We start from the raw sequence: 27,182 nt of genomic DNA on the forward strand, positions 1-27,182 counted from the left end.
TAGTACAGTCACGATGTTATACAACCACCACCTTCAATGTCAAACTATACTCATCACTCCAGAGTAAAACACTTTTACACTCTATAAACAGTTTCACCCGCCCTCCCTCCTTCCCTCAGCCCCTGGGAAGCACCAATCTGTTTTCTGTCTCAGTGGATTTACCTATTCTGAGTGTTTCCTATAAATGGAATCATACAATATATTATTTGGGGTCTGGTCAATATATGACCATCGGTCATGCAGCGTAATGCTTTTTGAGATTCATTCATGCTGTAGCATGTATTGCTACTTCATTCCTTTTTACAGCTGAATAACATTGTATTGCACATAAGTATGATAATTTGTTTATCCGGTTACTCACTGAGGAATATTTGGGCTGTTTCCACTTTTGGCTATCGTGAATGTTGCTATGAACATATGTCTACGTGCACTTGTTCGAACGTTTGTTTTCAATTATTTGGGGTATATATCTAAGAGTGGAAATTCAGGGTCATGTGGTAATTCTATGTTTCACTTTTTGAGGAGCTGCCAGGTTATTTCTCACAGAGGCTGAACCACATTGCAGTCCCACCAGCAATGTATGAGGGTTTCCAATTTCTCCACATTCTCACCAGTACTTGTTATTTCTCCCCCTTTTTGTTTTTGTTTTTGCTTTCATTTATTTATTTGACTACAGCCATTCTGGTGTATTTGAAATGACACTCCCTTGATGTTGCTAAAAACACAAATTCACTTGCAGCTGAAAACTGAAATTGAGTCAGAGTAGTGGAATTATTTAAGCTCTTATAGTGTACCAGTACTGTATTTAACATTTTACATGCACAATATCATTTGTTTCTAAAAAAAAAAAATCTATAAAATGAGTAAATACTGAGGTGAGAGAGGAAGAGTAACATACTCTAAGACAGAGCTGATAAAGGGTGGAGGCATGATTTGAATATAGCGCCCAGGATTTTTTTAATTAAAACTTTTCTTAAAAACAAAATGAAACAAGGACTTCCCTGGTAGTCTATTGGCTAAGACTCTACACTCCCCATGCAAAGTGCCCAGGTTCAATCCCTGGTCAGAGAACTAGATCCCACATGCCACAACCAAGCCAAATAAATAAATAAAAATATTTTTTAAAAGCCAGATCAAATTAAACTTTTAATTTTCAGACAATTATAGACATGCAGTTTTAAGCTATGCAAAAAGATTCTATGTACCCTTTACCCAATTTCTCACAATAGTAACATCTTGCAAAACTATAGCACACTATCACTACACTGATACAATCAAGACACAGAATATTCCATCACCACAAGGATTCTCACATTGACCTTTTATAGCCACATCCAGTTCCCTCTTGCCTCCATCCCCTCCTTAACCCTTGGCATGAATAACGTGATTTTAATTTCTATACTTTTTTTTTGGCCACCCAAGCAGGATCTTAGTGGGTGGCCAAAAAGTTTCAGACCGGAGACTGAAACCACGCCCTCATTGGGAGCTTGGAGTCTCAAACGCTGGACCACCACTGAAGTCTGTCCATTTCTATAATTTTGTCATTTCAAGAATGTTATACAAATGAATTGTACCAAGTGTAACCTTCTGAGATCAGTTTTTCCCTGCTTAGCATAATTCTCTGAAATTCCATCAAGGTCATTGCGCGTATCAGTATCTTCTTTTCCTTTCACTGTTGAGCAGTTCTCTAAGCTGAGTGGTATTCCATAGATACAACGTAGTTTAACTGTCCACCTATTTAAGGACATCTGGGTTGTTTCCAGTTTTTAGCTACTACAAATAAAACTGGAGGGCTTTCCTGGTAGCTCAGCTGGTAAAGAATCCACCTGTAATGTGGGAGACCCGCCTTCTATCCTTGGGTTGGGAAGATCCCCTGAAGAAGGGAACGGCTACCTGCTCCAGTATTCTGGCCTGGCAAATTCCATGGACTGTGTAGTCCATGGGGTAGCAGAGTTAGACACGACTGAGTAACTTTCACTCACTCAATAAAGCTGCTCTAAACATTCATGTACAGGGCTTTGTCTTAACACAAGTCTTTGCTTTTCTGGGATAAAAACAAAAGTTTTTAATTGCTGGGTTGTATGATAGTTTTGTGCTTAGTTTTTAAAAAACTGGCAAACTCTTTTCCAGAGTTCGGAGGCCAGGATTTTAATATAATGCTTATTCTATTGCCTGTAAATGAATTTTAGTAATACACTAAATTAAATACACTATTAAAAAACACAGTATAAGTTATTTTTTAATTAAAAACAATATTCACAGGACCTTTACACATTGGAACACATAGGCTACTGAGCTGCTGGTCTGGGAGGGGCTAAAGCACTTTGTCTTCTCCAGCACGTGGTCTTTGGGGGCCCCCAGGTGCCAGGGTCTGTAGAACATGCTCTGGGCTCACAAGTTCACAAGAAGCCCCTGCTCTGCCCTGGTGTGGGTGTAATTTGCCATTTTCTGAATCAGGGTCCTTTCAAGTGTAAGTAACAGAAATCTGCTAAGTTTTAAACTAAAACGGGGACTCAGTTATGAAGATACAGGAAGTACAGCTGATCAGTGCAAAGGATTAGCGCTAAGAAATGGTAAGGTTCCTTAGATCCAATCAGCCAGTCTAGGGACCAGTCCCCTGGTGCCAGCATGATTGCAGGCAAACAAAATCTTTTAAGATCTCCGGCTCAGGAGTCTGTGACTTGGGATGAAATCCTGGTTCTACCACTTACAAGCAGTTTGACCTTGGGCAAATTACTCAGCTTCTCAGTACCTCAGTCTTCTTATCTCAGAATGGGGTAATCTACCTTATTGGGTTGATAACGAGTGGGGTCGCAAAGAGTCGGACACAACTAAGCGACTGAACTGAACTGACTTAACCAGGTTTGAAGGAATTTATCTCTGTAAAATGCTTTAAAAATAGTGCCTGGCATATAGCCAGTGCTAAGGTTATTTACTGTATCATTACTATTCCAGTATTAAGTGAGAAAGCTCCTAAACTATAGCACAGTGTCTGGCAAGAGTTCAGCGTAAGCTCTTGGTATTTTCCTTTTTAGTTTTGGCTGCTCTGGATCTTTGTCGTGGCACCTGGGCTCTCTCACCATGGCATGTGGGATCTTAGTTCTCCAACCAGGGCTCAAATCCACATTCCCTGCATTGGAAGGCAAATTCTCGATGACTGGACCGCCAGGGAAGTCCCCTCTTAGTATTATTTTTAACAACTTTATTGAGATACAATTCACATACCCTGCTGCTGCTACTGCTGCTAAGTTGCTTCACTCGTGTCCGACTCTGTGCGACCCCATAGACAGCAGCCCACTAAGGTCCTCTGTCTTGCCTGGATTCTCCAGGCAAGAACACTGGAGTGGGTTGCCATTTCCTTCTCCAATGCATGAAAGTGAAAAGCGAAAGGGAAGTCGCTCAGTTGTGCCCATGGACTGCAGCCCACCAGGCTCCTCCACCCATGGGATTTTCCAGGCAAGAGTACTGGAGTGGGGTGTCATTGCCTTCTCCTCACATACCCTATGAGTGTACAATTCAAAAGTTTTTAGCATGTTCACAGTTGCGCAATCATCATCACAATAAATATTAGAACATTTTCATTCCCCCCCAAAAAAAATCACTGCATCATCTCTTAGCCATCACCCCTCAACCCTCATATCCTGCCAGTCCTGGGCAACTACTGATATACTTTTTGTCCTTCTAAATGCGTCTATTTTGTTTATTTCATGCAAATGGTACCATATAATACATAGTCCTTTTGTGATTCGCTTCCTTCACTCAGCATGTTTTCAAGGTTGATTCACATTGTAGCATGTGACAATATTTTATTCCTTTTTATTAAAAAAAATTATTTTAAATAAAAAGTTTACTTATTTCAATATATCTAGATATTTTATTTTCTGTATATAATTATAAAATATTATGTTATTTATTTTTCGGATCTTTGTTGCTGCCTGGGCTTCACTCTAGTCGCTATGCTTGGGCATCTCATTGTGGCGGCTTCTCTTGGTGCAGAGCATGGGTTCTAGGGCACAAGAGCTTCTGTAGTTGCAGTCCCAGGCTCTAGAGCACGGCCTCAGTAGTTGCAGAGCACGGACTTAGATCCCAGAGGCATGTGGGATCTTCCTGGATCAGGAATCAAACCTGTGTCTCCTGTATTGACAGGCAGATTCAAGTGCCACAAGTATTGATTTTTATAATTAGTAAGACAATCACAGCCTTGGATCAGTTTTCTATTTCTTTTGTAACAAATGATCTGAAACATAGTACCTTAAAACAACAGAAATACACTCTTACAGTCCCGGGGGCCAGAAGGCAGAAATGATGAATCTTATGGGGCTAAAAGTGGCCTTCCAGGTGGCGGTGGTGGTAAACAACATGCCTGCCAATGCAGGAGACACAAGGGATGCATGTTTGATCCCTGGATCAGGAAAATCCCCTGGAGGAGGGCGTGGCAACCCACTCCAGTGTTCTTGCCTGGAGAACCCCATGGACAGAGGAGCCTGGTGGGCTACAGTCCATGGGTTGCAAAGAATGAGACACGACTAAATCAGCTGAGCACACATGCATGCTTGGGGCAAAAATCCAGGTTTGGCAGAGCTGATTTCTCCTGGAGGCTGCAGGGAAGAATTCATTCCTTGCCTCTTTCGGCTTCTGGTGGCAGCTTGCATTCTTTGACTTGCTATCACAATACCCCTATCTGCTTTTGCCATCACATTGCCTACTCCTCTTCTGCAGTCAAATATTCCGCTATCTCCCTCTTCTAAGGATACCTGTGATTACATTTAAGGCATACCTGGGTAATCTCTCCATCTCAATATCCTTAACTTAATTATATCTACAAAGTCTCTTTGGCCATATGAGGTAATATTCACAGGTTCCAGAGATCAGGATCTGGATGGTTTGGGGGACAGTTTTCAGCCCACCACATCCCTTGGTTAAAAATGTCTCTTTCTCTTCTAATATTAGGAAATAAATCCAGTAATCAATTGTTGTTCAGTTTCTAAGTCATATCTGACTCTTTGCAACTCAATGAACTGCAGGACACCAGGCTTCCCTATCCTTCACTATCTCCCGGAATGTGCTCACACTCATGTCCATTGAGTTAGTAATGCCATCCAATCATCTCATCCTCCATTACCCCCTTCTCCTCCTGCCTCCAGTCTTCCCCAGCATCAGGGTCTTTTCCAATGAGTTGGCTCTTCATATCAGGTGGCCAAAGTATTGGAGCTTCAGCCTCAGCAGCAGTCCTTCCAATGAATATTCAGGGTTGATTTCCTTTAGGATTGACTGGTTTGATCTCCTTGCTGTCCAAGGAACTCTCAAGAGTCTTCTCCAGGACCACAATTCAGAAGTATCCATTCTTCAGTGCTCAGCCCTCTTTATGGTTGAACTCTCACATACGTACATGATTACTGGAAAAACCATAGCTTTGACTAGATGGATTTTGTCAGCAAAGTGATGTCTTGGCTTTTTAATATGCTGTTGAGGTTTGTCATAGTTTTTCTTCCAAGGAGCAAGCATCTTTTAATTTCATGTAATTAATCCATACAGAGGCAATGGTATGCTGCCCTTGGGCCTGTATCTGTGACAGTGACACTGATGACTTTTTCACCACTTCTGTCTGAGTGGGAAAGGACCACCATAATGTAAACCCCTAGCTGAGGGGATGGGGAGGCAATTTCAGTCCAGAGTGGAGAAAGAGATTTGGGTACAGGATTCTAATAACAATGTATAGAAAGTTTTTTATGCTTCAGGAAACTTACATCTTTTATCTTGAAAAGACAGTTTTGTGAGGTGGGCTTTATACAGAATATGGACATTGAAACCTAGCATGGCTAAGCCACCTGCCCAAGGTCACGAGGACGATAACAAACAGGATCAGAATCTGAATTCAGTTCTGTATAATGTGGACACCAAAAGCTCAGACCCTAGCCACTACATCAAGCTGCCTCTTGAGAAATGGAGGCTCCCCAGCTTCTAACATGTTCCCCTCTTCATGACATTGGCCCTGGGTGGTTGTTAGACCAAAATAACAACCCAGAGATCTTGTCTACATCTCAAGAAGCCCTGTTCAGTCATCTGTGATGCCTCAGGGACCAGAGTTCACAGTCTGTGCTTGGCACTCCCGTCAAGGCTTTGACAAGCAACATGTTTGTCAGACGCGATGTCCTTTCAGAGCTCAACCAAACAGCCCCAGCCTACCTGCACTGACCAGCAGAGCAGGCCCCCAGGCTGAGTCACCACCCAGGTTGTTTCACAACCTGTTTATGCACGGAGGCCGCAGAGGCAGGGAAGGTCACTGTGGATGGCTAGCATCATCTTGAGTTCCTGGGCAGAAAGGCAGTTCCCACTGACAGGGCCAAGAGAGCTTGTCTCAGCCCGTGTCCATTCAGTCCTCATCCAGAAATTTCTTCAATGTCTTCTAGGCTCACTCTTTGACCGTGGATACAATCCTGAGCCAAGGGAAGTTTCAACAAGCCTCGTTTCCTCCTCTGTAAAATGGGAAATATACGCATGTTTAAATTGTTGCACACTCCACATGCACCATGTAATTTAATATTTATAGTAAGCCAGTGAGATGTTTAATTTTACCAATGTAGACACTGAGCATCAGAGATGTTACACCCCATAGCTAGTTTACACAGGGTCAAGAGTCGACCCCAAGTCTGTATGACTAGAGAACTTGGGTTCAGGAGGAAGGTGCAAGAGTAAAGTCTGGCCATGGTTCAGGGCTTGCCATTCTATGCTGAGTCATTTAGGCAAGTCCCTTCTGCTTGTGGGCCTTGGCTTCCCTGTCTGTTCTGTGGGGTGGGGGAGAGGGAGCTGATCATGTCTACTACTGGTGGCTTGCAGGAAGGACCATAGTTCCCCAACCAGGGATGGAACCTGGGACCTGGCAGTGAAAGCATCAAATCCTAATGACAGGCCAGCCAGGGAATTCCCAGAGTTGATAATCTTTAAGTCTATGGTCCTGTGCTTTCATGTCAACAGGTCTTTCCCTAAGTTACCCCTCTGGCACGGTCTCTGTTTCCTAAACAGCCCACTCTAGGGGAAGAGCGGGCAACAGTAGTGAATGATTCTTCCAACCTGAAGATTTCTCAGAAAGTCTCAACTCTTTCTTACGTTTTGTTTTTCTTATGACTTCCACTGAGCCATGTCCACATCCATAAAATTGGGATGGCCGCAGTACCAGCAACCCAGTTACTGGTTACATACCACGGTGCTAGGTGTGTCATGTACATGTCCTTTCATCCTCACAATGGCCATAGGAGAGGATGTCACCACCTGAGATCATCCGGCTTATAGCAGGTGGAGTTGACATCTCAGCATGGGTGGGGTGTGTCTGTCTCTTTGTCCTTTGCCGCACATCTCCTCCTCTTACCTCTTATCCTTGATGGTGGGAGAATGGACTGAAACGAATGAAAAGCACTTGGTGAACTTCACTTTAGGAGTCATTTATTAGTAATCTTATTCCCACTGTCGTGGGAGTGGGGCCTGAGTCTTGCACCATTTTGCATCCCCGAATAATGCCAAGGTGGGACTTTCTATGGGTTCTTGGTGTGTAATTGCTGACAGATACCATTCTATTCATAAAGGACAATCAATCAATCAACAATACTGGCCAGTCACAGGAAAGACAATTAGCTCCCTGGTTGACTTGGTCATTACTGAGAACCCTGTGCCAACTACCTCCTTCATTTATTTTCAGCTTTTCTCTTCCACCGTGATTTTCGTCATCGCCACAGTCTCACTCCTTCCCCCAAGGGAAGGGAGGCCAGAACCCTAAGAGCAGTGAAATATGATTCCTTATCAGTTCACCTCTTCTGATATCCAGCCTCACTTCCTTCCCACCTGTGGGGATCTCATAAAGGTCACACACCTGTTCTGCCATCTCTGAGGGCCTTATCTTCCACAGGGCTTCTCCTGGATTTCTGTAGTTTTTACTGGGTTTAACCTTCTATTCACTCTTCTAGCTTCCTCATGGCATTAATTCTCTCTTTACTGTTTTCTTTAACCAGTATTTATTATATACCAATTGCACTCATCTCACATGCTAGTAAAGTAATGCTCAAAATTCTCCAAGCCAGGCTTTAGCAATATGTGAACCGTGAACTTCCTGATGTTCAAGCTGGTTTTAGAAAAGGCAGAGGAACCAGAGATCAAATTGCCAACATCCGCTGGATCATGGAAAAAGCAAGAGAGTTCCAGAAAAACATCTATTTCTGCTTTATTGACTATGCCAAAGCCTTTGACCGTGTGAATCACAATAAGCTGTGGAAAATTCTGAAAGAGATGCGAATACCAGACCACCTGACCTGCCTCTTGAGAAATCTGTATGCAGGTCAGGAAGCAACAGTTAGAACTGGACATGGAACAGCAGACTGATTCCAAATAGGAAAAGGAGTATATCAAGGCTGTATATTGTCACCCTGCTTATTTAACTTCTATGCAGAGTACATCATGAGAAATACTGGGCTGGAAGAAGCACAAGCTGGAATTAAGATTGCCAGGAGAAATATCAATAAAGTCAGATATGCAGATGACACCACCCTTATGGCAGAAAGTGAAGAGGAGCTAAAAAGCCTCTTGATGAAAGTGAAAGTGGAGAGTGAAAAAGTTGGCTTAAAGCTCAACATTCAGAAAACAAAGATCATGGCATCCGGCCCCATCACTTCATGGGAAATAGATGGGTAAACAGTAGAAACAGTGTCAGACTTTATTTTGGGGGCTTCAAAATCACTGCAGATGGTGATTGCAGCCATGAAATTAAAAGATGCTTACTCCTTGGAAGGAAAGTTATGACCAACCTAGATAGCATATTGAAAAGCAGAGACATTACTTTGCCAACAAAGGTCCGTCTAGTCAAGGCCATGGTTTTTCCAGTGGTCATGTGTGGATGTGAGAGTTGGACTGTGAAGAAAGCTGAGTGCTGAAGAATTGATGCTTTTGAACTGTGGTGTTGGAGAAGACTCTTGAGAGTCCCTTGGACTGCAAGGAGATCCAAGCAGTCCATTCTGAAGGAGATCAACCCTGGGATTTCTTTGGAAGGAATGATGCTGAAGCTGAAACTCCAGTACTTTGGCCACCTCATGGGAAGAGTTGACTCATTGGAAAAGACTCTGATGCTGGGAGGGATTGGGGGCAGGAGGAGAAGGGGACGACAGAGGATGAGATGGCTGGATGGCATCACTGACTCGATGGACATGAGTCTGAGTGAACTCCGGGAGATGGTGATGGACAGGGAGGCCTGGCGTGCTGCAATTCATGGGGTCGCAAAGAGTCAGACACGACTGAGCGATTGAACTGAACCGATCTTGTTGCATATGTCAGTACTCTGTTCTTCTTTTTATTGCTGAATACTATTGTGTTGGATGAATATATCCCATCTTGTTTATCCATTTACCTCTTGATGAACATGTGGCTTGCTTTAAGCTTTTTAGGTAACACATGCTCATCAAAATTTGCAAAACAGAGACAAATAGAAGAAAAATAATCTCTGGTCTCATTAACCAAAATCAATTATTGTTGGTATTAGAGATTTTTTTCCTCTGTGCAGAGATGCTTTGGAGGCTGTATAGCTAAAATCACATCATACATAGGATTTTCTGGCTTTTTAAAATTGACATCATATGCGTTTTTCACATTATTTCCTTTGTAACCATTTTAATGGTATGTAATGTTTGATCTCTAAAATGTAGGCCTGTCAGGGAAGGGATTTAGGTTGTCTTGCTCTTTCTTTAAAATTTTTATTGGGGTATAGTTGCTTTATAATGTTGTGTTAGTTTCTGCTGGTCTTGCTTATTCTTGTATTTTAAGAGCCTAGTACAATGCTTGGCCTGAAGCAGGCACACAATTTATATTGACTAAACTTTATGCCACAGCTTGCCTTGCTATATTTGTATAAGGACATGTCCTTCTCCTTAAATTTTTAAAAACATTTTAATTGCAGTATAGTTGCTTTACAATGTTGTGTTAGTTTCCACTGTACAACAGAGTGAATCAGTCATACATACATATATATCCTTTCTTTTTTTGGATTGCCTTCTCATTTAGGTCACCACAGAGCCCTGAGCTGAGTTCCTTGCGACATACCCTAGGTTTTCATTCATTATCTATTTTATACATGGTATCAATAGTGTATACAAGTCAATTCCAGTCTCCCAGTTCATCGCATCCCCTTCCCCCCTTGGTAGCCATTGATTGTTCTCTACATCTGTGTTTCTATTCTGCTTTGGAAATAAGATCATCTATATCACTTTTTTTCAGATTCCACATATATGCATTTGTATATGATTTCCTTAAAATTTTATTTTTATTTGTTCTCTTTTTAATGTTTTTGCCCTGCCTCCACAACCAAGCTACTTGAAGGCACTGTCTGCAAACACCTATTACATGCTCAACACATTGTATGTCCCATAATGTACTCTTCATAGCAGTTCTGTCAAGTGGGTCATTTCCCTCTTTTACAGGTTAAGAAACAAACTCAGAGAAATTAAGTGACCAGTTCAAGACCACACACCAGTATGCAACTGGGTCCAGATATGACCCATGTTTGTTTGTTTTTAACCCACATTTAATAGAATCCAACTCCTGAAATCAAAATGAGAATAGTTAAAACTACTATTGATACTTGCTATGTGCCAAATGTATCCGTCAATCCTCATAACAACCTTAAAGGGAAGCACTAGCATGTCGCCACTGGAGAGAGGAGAACATGAGCTTCACAGAGGCAAAGCCAGTGGCCCAAGCTTACATGGCTAGACAGTGATAGAATTTTAACCCAAGTAGCTTGACTTCAGGATCCATCTTAAGTGCTAAGCACTAGTGTGTTGACCCTGGCCCTTCTTCTTCTCCGTGGAGCCCCCCTGGGTTTCTTTAGCTCCTCTGGGCTATATGCAGAGTGTCCTACAGGAATGGTTTGAGTTGATAGTGTATAATCCTCCAACCCAAAGAAGGGGTTAATGACGATGAAATCTTAGGGGATCTGAAACAAACTCTTACTTCCAAAGATACCACATGGCAGACTCACAATTCTTGTAGCTATGAGACTGGAAGAACACCACCTGCTTCAGAAGGTGGGTGTGGGGAGTAAATGAGTGATCTGGATTCACTGAAAGTGCTTACCGCAGAGTCTGGTACAGTACACAGTAAGCCCACACTAAAGGGGCCTCTGTCTAGGAAATCTGAGACCCAGTGGGTTAATTATCCTCAGATAGAAAACAACACTGACTTCCCCACACAGACCTAAGAGGGGGGAAACCCAAACAGACAGTTACAGTTCAGCTAAAACAGAGCTAATCTTTAATCTTTTATGGATATGTGTAATACATTAACTATTATAGCCTATCCCCTGAGGCACCTTGACACCTGGTCAACCAGAGGCTGGGGTTGGGTTGGCCGGGCTAAGTGGAAAGCAGCAAGTAAATAGGCCAATTACGCTTCTGCAACAGACTTTCTTAGGTCCCCGCCTTAAGATTAAGAGGTTGAACTGGCTGATGCTGCCTGTCACACGAGGGTGGGGTAAGAAGGTGAACTCTTGAGTCAGCAGCCAATGAAGAATACTAGGCACAAAATAACCTGGGGTGTTTTACCTGTCTCTCTGCAAACCAAACACCTTTAGAGCCAGAATTGTATTATTTATTATTTGTCATTGGGTGTTTTGCTCATGATGGTTACTATTAATAATGATGTCGGTGTTTTCATAATAGGAAAAAAATCCAGAGGCGAAGAATTACTAAAGCTAGGTGTTCTCCATGAATTATGATATCATAAGTTTCAACTACCTTATTTTTTCAACTCTGAGATGTACTTTGTGTCCATGTTTATCAGACTTTGCCTTTTAATACATATGTGCTTGTTTATGGAGGTGTTTCTCAACTGCCTAAAACTTTTTATGTAATTGCTGTGGCTTAACAGTGGCTATTGTCCAAGAATCAAAGCAATGTAAGCGTTCAATCTCCCACTCCAGGCAAGAATTCTTTCTACCGTAATCTCGGCTTCAATATTTCCACTGGAAAGGAATTTACTTATCCAAGCAGTCCTCTTCATTACTAGACATCATCACTGTGACCAATTGTTCCTTACATGGAGCCAAAATCTGTCTATAATTTTTTCCCATCATTTCTAGTCCTTTCCTCTGGAACTACACAAAATAAATTTTTCTTAGGATGCAGAGTGGCTCAGAACAGTAAGCAAAATATCTGAAGGCAGACAGATCTGGGTTTTAACCTTGACTCTACCAGTTATTAGCAAATAACTTAGTTTCTGTTAACTTATTTATTAAGTGGATTAAATTACCATCGTTGTGAGGTTTAAATTAGATATATGAGTACAAAGTATCTGGCATCTGATGCTCAATAAAAGTAAGCTATTTCCTTCCTCTTTCTCTATACTCTTTTCTTGCTAGATTAGTTATAATTTTATATATTTGAGGACAGATGTTATTTCCACCCTCTCAAGTCTTTTCCAAATTAAACATTCCACAGTTCCTAAACCATTCTCCTAATGATAGCTCTGATTCATTGCATACCTACAATACACAGTATGTGCCAGGCACTGCTGAAGGCCTAGGAATGTAAATAACTTGCCTAAGGCCATGTAAACAGTAGCCAAGATTCAAACCTAGATCAGTCAGGCTTTAAATCCATATCTTCAAATCTAGATCCTACAGCAGTGCTGTCCAATAGGAATAGAATGTGAGTCACATATGCAATTTTTAATATTCTAGCCACACTGTAAAAAATGAGAAACAAGTGAAATTAAATTTAATCATTTATTTTATTAAACACTAAATATCCAAAATTTCATTTCAACATGTAATCAATATATAAAATTATCGATATAGTTCATAGTAAGTCTTCAAAGTCCAATGTATATCTTACACTGGGAGCTTAAATCAATTTGAACTAGGCACTTTTCAAGTGGTTTATAACCACATGTGGTTCACTGCTGTCATATTAGACAACACATACCTAGAAGAAAGATGCAGTGTTTCCCATTTGGAATTTAAGGACTTAGGTTCTCCTGCTGAATTCAGGGCGGACTAAATTTAGGAGACCAAGAAAAGCATCTAGTAACCTCTGTTCTCTTCAAATCATTCTCTCAAAAAAAGTAGTATTTATTAAGTTTATGCACTATGCCAGGCATCATTCTGGGAGCTGGGAATACTGTAGTAAATAAAACTCTGCTTTCATGGAACTTGTGATTTTAATGGGGAGGGAGAAAATAAACAAATAATTGGTAAATAGGCAGTATATCACCTAGTCAAATGTCCTGTGAAGAAAAATACAACAGGGTATGAGGGAATACAGGGTGGATAGTGGATTACAATTTGAAATGGGTGCTCAGGGAAGGCATGCCTAGTAAAGATGTGAGAGGAGACCAAAAGGAAACAAGGGAGTGAATCCTGCAGTTCAGTAGAAAAGGAGCGCTCCAGATTGACTGTACCACAGTTAAGATGGGAGCCTTCATGACATGTTCAAGTAAGACCAGTGAGAACAGTGTGATTGGAGCTGAGTGAATGGAGCGGGGGCAGACACAGATGGAAATGGTCAGAGAGGTAACAGGTGATGGGGGCAGACCGTGTAGACATAGTGAGAACTCTGGTTTTTACTCTGAGAAGTGGCATGAACTTATAAGGATGGTGGAAACAACTAGGCTGAAAAGAGCAGTTATACATTTCCCTGAGGACTGTGCACAGGAAGCAGCTTTTCCCAGGGAAATTAACTAGTTTGTAACACGAAGGTTGATATCCTCGCATTTCAGATAACAGAGAGATAGATCTGTCAATTTATATCAGGCTATTCTAGAAAATTGATGAAGGAACTGTGTATGGGTAAGTGTACCCTGCAATCCATGTTGATGGTCTGCTGTTCTGATGAAGACTGGCCAAGAGCTAGTCTTACTCCTTGGAGCCCAGTCTAGTGATGGGCTAGGAAGCATTAATGTATGACGTTTTCTCCTTCTTTGGTGCCATTAATTGCAATAATTGAGGAAATTCACTGTGGAGAAAGAGCCCATGAATTCAGAGGGAGGCATGCTAAAGAGATAGGTTTATAAGTGAAAGAACTGATTTTGAATCTGAGTCCTGCCATTTGCTGGTGATTCAGCTTTGGGCAAGTCACTTCACCTCTCTGAACCTCTTTTTCCTCCTCTGTAACATGGAGATGGTAATAGCTACCTTTGGGAGGTATTTGACATAGTTACACACATACAGTGTAAAGTTGTATATAGCAACTGTTCAATAATTGGTAGTCATTTTGATGTGTTCAACAGTTTTGAACACCCACTACCTATCAAGTACACTGTTGTAGACAGAATGTTTGTGTCCCCCCTCACCAAATCCTTATGGTGAAACCCTCCTACCAGTGAAATACTTCTGATATTGGTGAAATACTACTGCCAATGTGACAGTATTAGGAGCAAGGGCCTTTGAGAAATGGCTAGGGTTAGAAGAGGTCAAGAGGAAAGGGGGCCCTGTGAATGGGATTAGTGCCCTTAATGAGAGTTCAGAGGGAGTTTTCTCTGGTCTTCACCACGTGAGGCTACAAGGAGAGGTCGGCAAGCTGCATCCTTAAGAGGGCGCTCATCAGAACCCAACCATGTTGGAACCCTAAGCTCAGATGTCCACCCTCCAGAACTATGTAAAATAAATTTCTGTTGTTCATAAGCCATTTCATTTATATTTTGTTACAGCAGCCTGAGCTGTCTAAGACACAACTATATAAAAGGAAATGCATGATTCCTCCCTTCAAGATGTTTATAACCTACTTTGGGGGATGCTGCTGTTGCTAAGTCACTTTAGTCGTGTCCAACTCTGTGCAACCCCATAGATGGCAGCCCACCAAGCTCCCCTGTCCCTGGGATTCTCCAGGCAAGAACGCTGGAGTGGGTTGCCATTTCCTTCTTCAATGCATGAAAGTGAAAAGTTAAAGGGAAGTCGCTCAGTCGTGTCTGACTCTTAGCGACCACATGGACTGCAGCCCACCAGGCTCCTCCATCCATGGGATTTTCCAGGCAAGAGTACTGGAGTGGGGTGCCATTGCCTTCTCTGACTTTGGGGGATGAGACATGCACAAAATATATTCATTAAGATAGAATGTGTTTGCTCAAATGAGAGATATAAAGTGTAATAATAATAGCTATCATTTATTGATTGCTTATAATAAGCCAGGCTCTATGCTGTGTTTCATAAACATCTCATTTTATTTTTACAACCTCCCCCGCTTCAGAAAGTACTATTTTTAACTTTATTTTATAACAAAGGAAGCTGAGGCTCAGAGAGGGGAAGTGAATTGCCCAAGGTTGCACAGCTGGGTAGCGACAGAAGACAGAAGCAAGCTCCATTCTAAGCGCCAGCTCTCACATCCTTATACAAAAACCCACCCCTATAACTCCTGAGCCTTTGTCCAAGTTTTACCATATTGTCCACCCATTTCTTACTCATTCTTTGTTTTTAATGCCGCTTCTGAAATGCCAGCTAAAATTTGAGTAAATGTCATTAAAAATGTTTAAAAAGGGAATTCCCTGGCAGTCCGAAGGTTAGCAGGGACTTCCCAGGTCGGCTCAGTGGTAAAGAATCTGCCTGCCAATATAGAAGACACAGTAGACACAAGTTCAATTCCTGGGTCAGAAAGATCCCCTAGAGTAGGAAACGGCAACCCCCTCCAGTATTCTTGCCTGGAAAATTCCATTGATAGAGGAGCCTGGTGAGCTACAGCCTGTGTCTCACTGTGCCGCACTATTCTTTGAATCCAGAGTAGGCAAGACACGAACTAAAAGGCTGGAAGAAGATGCAAGGAGCAGTAGGAACTGCAGACACCTTTATTCTCTCCTGGCTGACACAGCAGCCGTAGCGGCAGCCATAACATCACATAACCTAACCTAACCAGAAGGTGGCCATAACGCAGCCATAATGTAACATAATGCAGTCTTTCTCCTGGCTGATCAGCAGCCGTAGTAACAGCCATAATGTCACATACCCATAACATAGCCCGCCAGGGCTTTCCAGGTAAAGCTCACATATGCTTAGAGAAAAACAGAAGCCCTTGGCCAAGTGAGTACCTCCTGATGCCCATCAGCAGTGCTATAAATGAGCTCAGATGTTACATAATCATTATTTACAAAATGTGGGGCAAGAGAGAGAGGGCCTGACCATGCCATCTTGGCTAATTTACTCTTTCCCTACAAAAGGGCTTGAGGTAGATGGTGGTGTTTGGACCACCCTCGAAGCAAGCTGCTGCTTTCTGCTGTTTTAGTTCTTCCTCCAGCTGTTGATTCTGAATCTGGGCCTTCAGGCTTGGTTGTATTCTTCACCTTCTCTGACAAATTAATGATGACAAATTAAGGCAATGGGTGCACCTTGAACCCGAAGGGCACCTCACCTGTCTGCAGTTCTCTCTTCTTCCTGTAACTGGTGTTTTCTTCAGAGAATCAAAGGATAAAGGGTGTTTTTCCACAGTTCTCAGTACCTTATCCTCCAACTGGCCTTCTCAAATGAAGAATCTATGCCTTCCGTGTCTTTGTGATGATTTGACTGAAAATCGATAAAGTCTGTTGGGGCATCATAGATGTAAGTGTTTGTGATTTGAGACATTTTCCCTCACCCCTGGGGCAGAACAGCTAGTTTTTCCCACTGTTCTTGTCACTTTTGTAGGTAATCTGTCAGTCCCTGGATCTACTACCTTTGAGCTTGACTCAAAGTTGACTCTTGAACTTTTCTTCTGCCGTCTTGAAGTCTGGAAAGTGCCTCTTATCCAGAACTGCCTGGAAGACTCACCACAGGACTCAGTACCTTCGGAAGTGCCTGTAATCCAGCTGCAGTAAACCATCAAAAGTCCATAGGAGAGCCAGCTGGAGAAGCCGAATTCTTTTCCTTGGTTTCAGGTCTAATTAGACCCAGTTTCAGCCTTGTGACCTGTATTTAGTTTTGTGGTGTTTACAGCTCTCCAACATGTTTACTTCCAAACGCGACCATCCTTTCTTGATGGGAACAGTGGCCACCGAAGTCCAGTGTTTTATTCCATGAAACTGGTTCGGATCCGGTTGAATTTGATCCAGTGAAACCAACAGACCCTCCCACCAGAGACAGATGAGATTCTGGCCTTTATTAAGTATACATGGTGAACACCTAGTCCTGGCTGTACTTGGCAGCCCTCCTTCTGTTTTGATCCCCACTCCCAACATGTGTGTACTTTTGACCTACTCTGAGCCGGAGTGAGTGAAGTTGCTCAGTCGTGTCCAACTCTTTGCGATCCCATAGACTGTAGCCTGCCAGGCTCCTCCGGCCATGGAATTTTCCAGGCAAAAGTACTGGAGTGGGTTGCCATTTCCTTCTCCAGGGGATCAGACGCTTTACCATCTGAGCCACCAGGGAAGCCCACTCTGAGCTCGACTCCTGATCTATTCGAGCGACCTTGTCCTGTCTACAAATGGACAGGCAATAAGATGACTTTAACCCAGAAGCAGCACCTCAGCAAGGGAAATGAAAACATCAGAAGCCAAACTGATGTAAGCTGTGGCGGCGGCGGTGGTTAGGCGACTGAGTCCCACTGCGGCGGGTTGCACGTCCCCCAGGAGGCGCAGGTGGGCCCCACCCCGTCCCCGCGGGGCCGCGCACGCCGGCCGGAGGGAGGGGCCAGATGAGGACCAAAAGTCTCCAAGCGCAGCTCGTCCTTAGGAGCGGGAGCTGTTCTGAGTGAACCTCCGGCTGTTCGAGGATGCGTCTGCGTCGCTTAACTTGGCTCGCACACCCTGCATTAAATTTTTAAAAATTTATTACTGAGTGTTTTGGTGCCCTTTAAATTCTCTTTTCCTGGACTTTATGTCCTTGCCACATAAGCAGTATTCATCGAATTTATCTCCCAATATTTTTGTATTGAAGTAAAACAAACACAGAAGAGTGAACAAATATTAAATGTATTGCTGAGCTCCCTCACGGTTCTGAACAGTTTGCTGCGTGCGTACTCAGTCGCTTCAGTCCTGCGGGACTATTTGACCCTATCGACTGTAGCCAGTCATTGGACTGTAGCCAGCCACTCTGTCCATGGGATTCTCTAGGCAAGAACACTGGAGTGGGTTGCCATGCCCTTCTCCAGGGGATCCTCCTGACCCAGGGATCCAACCAGAGGCTTCTGTGTCTCCTGCAGGCAGATTCTTTACCGCTGAGCAACCGGGAAGTTCTATCATCAGATACCCACCCAAAATAAGTTTCTGTTTTACGACAATCTCTCCTCTTTTTCTGAAGCTCTCTTCCCCAGGGTCTCTTTGTCCTTTCAGGTCCAAGAGATTTCCTGGACAAAAACACGTCCAGGTCTTCAGAGTTGAAAAAAATATTTTCCTGGAAGACGGCCTATGACGGCAATGCCGCCTGAATCTCCCAAAGGACCCCTCCTAAGGAGGCCGCCATCTTCCGTGCAGCATCGCAGTTTGCGCATGCGCCCCTGCTTGCCGTACAGCGAAAGAGACTTTTTTTGTCTTCTCGGCACCCTTACGTCGCAGAGTGGCGGTGTCGAGGTTTGCGCGACGAAAGGTTTTTGTCAGACGTGGGAAGAGGCGAGAGAAGTGTTGCACTGCCTAGGGGTTTTCAAGTTTAGGGCTGGGGGTGGTGATTGTTGCTCGAAAGCTCGGAGGTGTTCGGGTGAATACGGTCCCCCGCTTTCCTGGAAGAGGCTGGAACGCGCTCGGAGGTGTGTTTTTGGTATAAGTGGGCACGTTTTCATGCTGGGTTTAGGAGGCCCTAAAGCATCCCTAGTAAACTCAGACGGTAAAGCATCCGCCTGCAATGCAGGAGACCCGGGTTTGATCCCTGTATTGGGAAGATTCCCCTGGAGAAGGAAATGGCAACCCAGTCCAGTATCCTTGCCTGGAAAGCCCCATGGATAGAGAAGCCAGGCCTAAGTCGATGGGGTCACAAAGAATCGGACACGACTGAACGACTAACACAAAGCATCAATGGAAAGAACTTCGTGCTTTCGCTTCAGTCTCTTTAAAAGGTTTTTAGAGAGGTGGAACGCCTAGATTTTAGTCTGGTCTAGGTTCTGCCACCGACCTATTGTGTGTCCTTAGGCTCCTCCCCAAGCCTCAACATCCTCATCTATAAATTGAAGGGCATACAAGAGTCCTTAAGTCACTTTTCAGTCTTTAGTTGCAGGTCCATTATGTCATCTGAGCCACAAAGACTTGGGGGTTAATATGGCCTCATTTTAGAAGAAAACATTGAGTCCCAGGGTGCACAGAAAGCCATTGAAGGGTTTCAGACCTTGAGACTGAAAGATTATGCTGTAACTCCATGATCAGGCCTCCTTTGTGTATTTCTGGATCACCTGAAACTGGCCTATAGCAGTTACTAAAGAAGTTTTGAATGGGTGGATGAATGAATTTTCATCTCCAGGCCAATGACCCAAGCAGATCCGGTCTCTCTCTGCCTCTCACATAACTCTTCTCCAGGTGTATCCTGTGTGTTACCTGACTGGGGATTCCAAATCTAGTTCTATCGTTTTCAACTTAAACAGATAAACATGGAGGCACCTCCAGTCACCATGATGCCTGTCACCGGGGGCACCATTAACATGATGGAGTACCTGCTGCAGGGTAAGTGAACTAGGGAGCTTGAATTACCTGTTTTCCTGTTTTCTGTTCCGCTTTCCATGGAGATGAGAGGCTGTTATATAAAAGCTACCTGCATAATTTCTGGCACCCTTTTATTCCCCAATTTACTTTTAATTATGGTCACAAATATGTAACATTAAGTTTACCATATTAAACATTTTTAAGCATACAGTTCAGTAATGTTAAGTATTTCACATTGTTGTATAGCTAATTTCTAGAACTTTTTCATCTTGCAGAATTGAAATTCTATTCCTGTTAAACACTAATTCCTCCTTTCCCCTTGCCCTAGGCCTTGGCAACAACCTTTCTACTTGATGTTTCTAATTTTGACAACGTTAGATAACCTCATAGGAGTGGAAGCATTCAGTATTTGTCTTTTTATGACTGGCTTATTTCACTTAGTATAATATCCTCAACATTAACCCTTTAGCATGTGAGAGAATCTCCTTTTAAAAATCTGAATAATGTTCCACTGTATGTACATACCATATTTTCTTTATTCATTTCTCTGTCAGATATTTGGATTGCTTCTACCCAAATGGTTATCATAGATAACGCTCAGTGAACATGAGTGTGCACATACCTCTTCAAGATCCTGCTTTGAATTCTTTAGGAGTGAATGCCCGGAAGTGAAATTAATAGATCATATGGTAATGTTATGATACCGTTATTAGTTCCATCTTCTAGATCAGGAAATAGAAGTGAAGTAACTTTCCCAGATGAGAAAACTCAAGACCCAGGGAGACTTAATGATTTTCCAGAGGTCAATTAATCTTTAGTGGAAGAATTTAGACTTTAATTCAGATCATCCGTTTAGTAACTTACAATGGGCAAAATAAAATTGTTAATTGCACTCCTCAAGCTGCCTCTACTTCAGTCTTTCCCGTCTCAGTAAGTGCCGCTGTCAGTCATCAGTTGCTTAAGCCATGCATTCAGGAATCAATCTCAGAGAAAAGAAAATAGAGTCTATGGGGTCGCACAGAGTCGGACACAACTAAAGCGACTTAGCAGCAGCAGCAGCATGGCATGCAGGATCTTAGCTCCTGAACCAGGGATGAAACCTGGGTCCCCTGCATTGGGAGCACCAAGTCCTAACCACTGGATGACCAGGGAATTCCTGTGAACAGTCAGCCTAGATTTCTAGATCTAGTCATCTACATGTCCGTTTCTGACCTTTTGCCATATTTGCTTTATCTTTTTCCTTTTGCCGTTTTTGAAGACAGATTCAGATCTCATAACATTTTACCCCCAAACACTTTCAGTATTCATCTCTAAAAAAGCAAGCGTATTTTCCTTAATAACCCCAATACTATCATTATTACCTGAAAGAGTCATAGTATATTTCTCATATCATCTAATATATAATTCATATTCAGAAGTTTCCTCCATCTTGTGTTTTGATCCAGGGTGTAATATCGTCTCATGCATTACATATGCAAACCGTGTCTCTTAAGCCTTTTTTAACTTGGACCCGCTTCCCCTCATTCCCACTTTTTTTCATGTGACCCTGTCTGGTTGAAGCATCCATACCAATTTTCCTGGAATGATCTTTTTTTAAAATGTAAATCCAGTCATATCTTTCCTTGTTGCATGGAGAATAAAGTGTGGAGCTAATAACTGCCCAGTGGCCTTACAATAAAATACAGCCTTTAGCATGGGCGACACATAAGTCCTGCCTGCTTTGGCCCATCCCAAATGCTCATTTCATGATCATCTTCCATCTTGCTTACCATACTTCAGCCACACTGAGATTCTTTCATTTCTTTGGATTCCCCAAGCTCTTTGCTACCTCTGATCCCCAGGTGTCTATACTTTGTTCCAGCCCTTCACATAGCCATCTCATATTTATTCCTCAGGCCTCAGCTCAGTTGTCATTCCCTTAGAGATCTTCTCTGACTATTCCAAGCCCTCAAAGAGGTCTCCTATTCTCCACCCATACTGATTGCTCTCTATTCCACACCCCATTTATCTCTTGTTTATTGGTTTACTTATTATTTTCATTTCCCCCACTAAACTATAATCTCTGGGCAGGCCAGGCCCTCTACTTCTTAGCATGGTGCCATTCAGTAAGTGTAAGTATATGAACCAGCACTTAACAAAGCTCCTTAAATGTTTGAAGAATGAAAAAACACATGTCTGACACTGTTCTGAATGTAGGGCCTACTCCCTACTCTTGTGATCTTCTGTCCTTTGATAACTGGGACCTACTCTGTTGCTTTTCCAAAAATTTAGTCATTTGAATACCACTGCCAATATTTACTGTAGTTATAGTAGTATATTTTTATTTACTTTAACAGATTTAGTCAATAAAGGAATATGTTCCTCACATTGGAGTATCAGCAGTAGAGAAAGAAAAATGATTAAAAAGTCAATACACTGATATGTTGAAAGATGACTAAAGAGTTGAGGTGATAAGCTAAAGAAAAATAAAGCGGGAAAGTGAAAAGAGATTGCAGGGAAATACACTATTCTGTTGGAGAAGAAAATGGCCACCCACTCTAGTATTCTTGCCTGGAAAATCCCATGGACAGAGGAGCCTGGCACGCTACAGTCCGTGGGGTTGCAGAGTCAGACACGACTAAGCAACTAACACACAAACATGCTGTTTTATTTAGTATTGTTTGTCTTATATAAAATAATATATATTATTTTATAATAGAATGGAATAAAATAATTATTCTAGGTAGATACTGTTGCCTGTTAAACCCCAAAGTCTGCTAGATGTTAGCATTACTAAACAAGGCCTAACTTCTAGTACCAAATAAAACAGTACAAAAAATAGTAAAGAGATTAACTTGTTATATAATATCTTGGCAGTGTAACCTCCTACAATCTCATATATTGGGCCTATGGTTTACAAAACACTGCACTAAATTATTTTGGTTTTTCATTTAAGTTTTTTCAGTCTCTTGCTAATTCCATTACCCAAAATGAAAGATGGAACTCAGTAGTGCTTTTTTCCTTCTTCAGGAAGTGTTTTAGATCACAGCTTGGAAAGCCTCATCCACCGCCTTCGTGGTTTATGTGACAACATGGAACCCGAGACTTTTGTTGACCACGAGATGGTATTCCTCCTTAAGGGCCAGCAGGCCAGTCCATTTGTTCTAAGGGCCCGACGCTCTCTGGATAGGGCAGGGGCACCCTGGCATCTTCGCTACCTGGGACAGCCAGAGATGGGAGATAAGAACCGCCATGCCCTGGTGCGTAACTGCGTAGACATTGCAACATCTGAGAACCTCACTGACTTCCTCATGGAAATGGGCTTTCGCATGGACCACGAGTTTGTTGCCAGGGGACACTTGTTCCGGAAAGGCATCATGAAGATCGTGGTGTACAAGATCTTCCGTATCCTGGTGCCTGGGAACACAGACAACACTGAGGCCTTGTCACTGTCCTATCTCGTGGAACTAAGCGTTGTTGCACCAGCTGGGCAGGACATGGTCTCTGATGACATGAGGAACTTTGCAGAGCAGCTGAAACCTCTGGTTCACCTCGAGAAAATAGACCCCAAAAGGCTCATGTGACTAAGACAATCTGTCCACTGGGGCTTGTCCTCAGCTGTTACAAGAAAAGATGTTATAATTGCCCCATTTCACCACTGCCAGCCATGCATTCTTCCCTCAGGATGGAAGCCAGTGAGAACTCAGTTGTTTTTGCACTGGTTTCCTCATATGGCCAGTTCACTTTTGTGACAGGCTTTCTAACTTAAACGCTAAGAATAACTAAATCATCCTTCTGTAGGAAGAAGGGAAACTGGACTAAAGTAGCTTTCGGGAAGAAAACTTTTTATGTATAAGGTTTGTAAAATAGAGACCAAGTTTGTATTGTGCAGTAATAAAAGCATAAGGAGAAATGTCTCCCATTCTGATTCTTTACCGTACTACCCTACTAATTTGGGATGGACTCATTACCAACTGGAGCAAATAATATGACAGTGTTTTGTTTAAATTTGGTAGATGATAGATAGCTTTTACCTTTTGTATGGGTAGCACGTGTTTGTTGTGGAAAAAAATTAAATACAGACACAAATAAGGAAGATAATGTATAATCCTGTTATTTAAGGAGATGTGCTGGGTTTTGTGTGTTTTTTGGTGTGCCTCATGCATGGCATGCAGGAACTTAGTTCCCAAACCAGGGCTCAAACTGTAGTAGAAGCAGTTTCCTAACCACTGGACCACCAGGGACGTCCTGAGATGTACAGTTTCTATTCTGTTTTATATCCTTCTAGGCTTTATTTTTAGAAATGTATATATATGAGATATATTTTAGAAAAATATTGTGTATATACTGGTTTATAATCATTTTTTAAAATCAGTAACATTTTTCTAGGATATTAGGCTACAATGTTCCTCTGCTTAAAAAAAAAGTTTTTATTGAGTTCTTATTATGTGTCAGTGTTATCCTAAGTGCTTTAGGTATGTTTATTAACTTAAGCCTCACAACGACCCGTATTTTGCAGGGAAACTGAGGTGCAAAGAGAGTGATTAGCTTTCCCTGAGCAATTCAGCTACAAATGAGCAGAGTTTGTATTTAAATATTGATAATTGTAATTGTTATTTGTATCCTATCATTAGGATTTTCCAAAACTTAATTGTTTCCTCTACTTTGGGATTTTTAGTTAGATCCCATGTTTTTGCTTTTATAAACTATCTGGTGTTGCTAGTACTTTAAATTAGATATTTTTTGTCATGCGTGATCATTCTTTAGGATAAATTCTAGGGAACTGCTGGGTCAGAGAGTATGCACTGTTTTAAGTCTTCTGCCATGTATTGCCAAATGCCTTCCAGAAATGTTTCAATTTTCACTCCTACCAGTTGTAAATGAGGTTTCCAACACAGTTGCCAAAACTGGGTGTGACCATGATAACACATTTTTCCCATTTGATGTTAAATGGTGACTGGTTTTAATTAAAAAAAAAAAAAAACGATCAGTGAGATTTAAATTTTTGTGTTTATTGGACATTTTTTCCTTACATGAATTTCCTTTTCTTCATTGTTCATCTTTATTTGTAAAGAGCTTTTATATAATTTTCCATTTATCACTTGACTTAATGAATTTTTAAAACAGTTCTAAGTGAGATAAATGTGCGTTATTTTAATCCCTGTAGAGTTTTTAATACACTGGAGACAGTTTGGCTTGCTAAAAATTGTAGGTCACTCAAATTTTTCATTTTCTTCTGGAACCTTCCACTTAGATAACACCCCAGTTGACCAACATTTGACAAATCATAATTCTCGTTGGACCTCAGTTTACCACTTGAAAGATTATATGAATACTCAAGAAAACCTATCCAAAGTTGACTTAAATGGTAAGGATGATATTACCTGATTTAAGGGTAAAATCAAGAATAGGATAACTTCCAAGTTGGTTAGGTGGTTATTTCTCAGGTGCAAGGAGATCCAACCAGTCCATTCTAAAGGAGATCAGCCCTGGGATTTCTTTGGAAGGAATGATGCTAAAGCTGAAACTCCAGTACTTTGGCCACCTCACGGGAAGAGTTGACTCATTGGAAAAGACTCTGACGCTGGGAGGGATTGGGGGCAGGAGGAGAAGGGGACGACCGAGGATGAGATGGCTGGATGGCATCACAGACTCGATGGACTCAAGTCTGAGTGAACTCCGGGAGATGGTGATGGACAGGGAGGCCTGGCGTGCTGCGATTTATGGGGTTGCAAAGAGTCGGATACGACTGAGCAAATGAACTGAACTGAACTGAACTGGGATCCTCGTCTTGACTTATCCTTGCGTATTTTCAACATAGCTTTTACTGGCTTCAGTTCTATCAGTTCAGTTGCTCAGTTGTGTCTGACTCTGCGATCCCAGGGACTGCAGCATGCCAGGCTTCCCTGTCCTTCACTAACTCCTGGAGCTTTCTGAAACTCATGTTCATCAAGCCGGTGATGCCATCCAACCATCTCATCCTCTGTTGTCCCCTTCTCCTGCCTTCAATCTCTCCCAGCATCAGGGTCTTTTCCAATGAGTCAGTTCTTCCCATCAGACGGCCAACGTATTGGGAGCTTCAGCTTCAGCATCAGTCCTTCCAATGAGTATTCAGGACTGATTTCCTTTAGGATTGACAGATTTGATCTCCTTGCAGTCCAAGGGACTCTCAAGAGTCTTCTCTAAAACCACAATTTAAAAGCATCAATTCTTTGGCCCTCAGTTTGCTTTAATGGTCCAACTCTCACATCCATACATGACTACTGGAAAAACCATAGCTTTGACTAGATGGACCTTTGTTGGCAAAGTAATGTCTCTGCTTTTTAATATGCTGTCTAGGTTTGTCATAGCTTTTCTTCCAAGGAGCAAACATCTGTAATTTCATGACTTCAGTCACCATCTGCAGTGATTTTGGAGCCCAGGAAAATAAAGTTTCTCACTATTTCCATTGTTTCTCCATCTATTTGCCATGACGTGATGGGACCCGATGCCATGGTCTCAGTTTCCTGAATGTTGAGTTTTAAGCCAATTTTTTCACTCCTGTTTCCCTTTCATCAGTTCCTCTTCACTTTCTGCCGTAAGAGTGGTGTCATCTGCATATCTGAGGTAATTGATATTTTTCCCAGCAATCTTGATTCCAGCTTGTGCTTCATCCAGCCTGGCATTCCACATGATGTACTCTGCATATAAGTTAAATAAGCAGAGTGACAATATACAGCCTTGATGTACCCTTTTCCCAATTTGAAACCAGTCCATGTTCCATGTCCAATTCTAACTGTTGCTTCAGTTGCATGAGTAAATCTTGTTCCTCCTTTCATAACATATTAGCAAGATAATTCAAGCAGGCCCCTTTCTTATTTTGTAGTCATCTACTTTATTCCTAAACTCAACTCTTTATTATAGGCACCCATTCATATATGTTCAATGTATGTCTCTGATGCTTGTCTTATAAACTGTGTAGTTATGTAAGCATATTCACATAAGTGATGTGCAATAAATGTTTCTCTTCTTTTTAAAGTTAATATTGCTTTTGTGATATTCTCTTGTTGCTATATGTAAACCTAACTTACAACTTCGAACTTGCATAGGCTTTCATATTACCAGTAATATTAGTACTTAAATAATGCTTAACTTTGCCAACAAAGGTCCATATAGTCAAAGCTATGGTTTTTCTAGTAGTCATATATGGATGTGAGTTGGACCATAAAGAAAGTTGAGCACTGAAGAATCGATGCCTTCGAATTCTGGTGCTGGAGAAGACTCTTGAGAGTCCCTTGGACTGCAAGGAGATCAAACGAGTCAATCCTAAAGAAAATCAACCCTGGATATTCACTGGAAGGATTGATGATGAAGCTGAAGCTTCTGATATTTTGGCCACCTGATGCGAAGAGCCGACTCATTGGAAAAGACCCTGATGCTGGGAAAGAGTGACAGCAAAAGGAGAAGGGGAGCAGAAGATGAGATGGTTCGATAGCATCACTGACTCAATGGACATGAATCTGAGCAAACCCTGGGAGATAGTGAAGGACAGGGAAGCCTGGCGTGCTGCAGTCCGTGGGGTTGCAGAGTTGGACATGACTTAGCGACTGAACAACAACAATGCTTCACTGTGTTTCAGATGCTTTAAATGTTTCAAATCATATACTTCT

The 27,182-nt window shown here is 42.1% G+C and overlaps 1 protein-coding gene and 1 long non-coding RNA gene across 3 annotated transcripts; one reads left to right on the forward strand and one right to left on the reverse strand.

Annotated features, from left to right (window-relative positions):
- On the reverse strand, positions 16,836–18,421 carry LOC108637370. Its single transcript, XR_001918975.1, has 2 exons — positions 18,183–18,421; positions 16,836–17,736 (listed from the first exon to the last, which is right to left on the reverse strand). It is a non-coding gene; the product is annotated as an uncharacterized LOC108637370 (long non-coding RNA).
- Positions 18,485–23,610, forward strand: MED18 (mediator complex subunit 18). Of its 2 annotated transcripts, none has more exons than XM_005676777.3 (3): positions 18,485–18,671; positions 19,432–19,575; positions 22,564–23,450. In XM_005676777.3, the coding sequence occupies exons 2-3, from the start codon at positions 19,503–19,505 to the stop codon at positions 23,115–23,117; spliced, it is 627 nt and encodes a 208-aa protein (XP_005676834.1). In that variant the 5' UTR covers positions 18,485–18,671; positions 19,432–19,502; the 3' UTR covers positions 23,118–23,450. The 2 variants fall into 2 exon arrangements, with proteins under 2 accessions (XP_005676834.1, XP_005676835.1); XM_005676778.3 differs by having other exon boundaries at positions 18,517–18,671; positions 19,497–19,575; positions 22,564–23,610.

Source organism: Capra hircus, chromosome 2, assembly GCF_001704415.2.
Source record: "Capra hircus breed San Clemente chromosome 2, ASM170441v1, whole genome shotgun sequence".
NCBI lineage: Eukaryota > Metazoa > Chordata > Mammalia > Artiodactyla > Bovidae > Capra > Capra hircus.

Bases quoted from the DNA above. Each gene is read 5' to 3' on its own strand.
- MED18 (XM_005676777.3), top strand. From the start codon at position 19,503: ATGGAGGCACCTCCAGTCACCATGATGCCTGTCACCGGGGGCACCATT. The intron at 19,576-22,563 runs GTAAGTGAACTA...TTCCTTCTTCAG, and splicing joins GATGGAGTACCTGCTGCAGG to GAAGTGTTTTAGATCACAGC.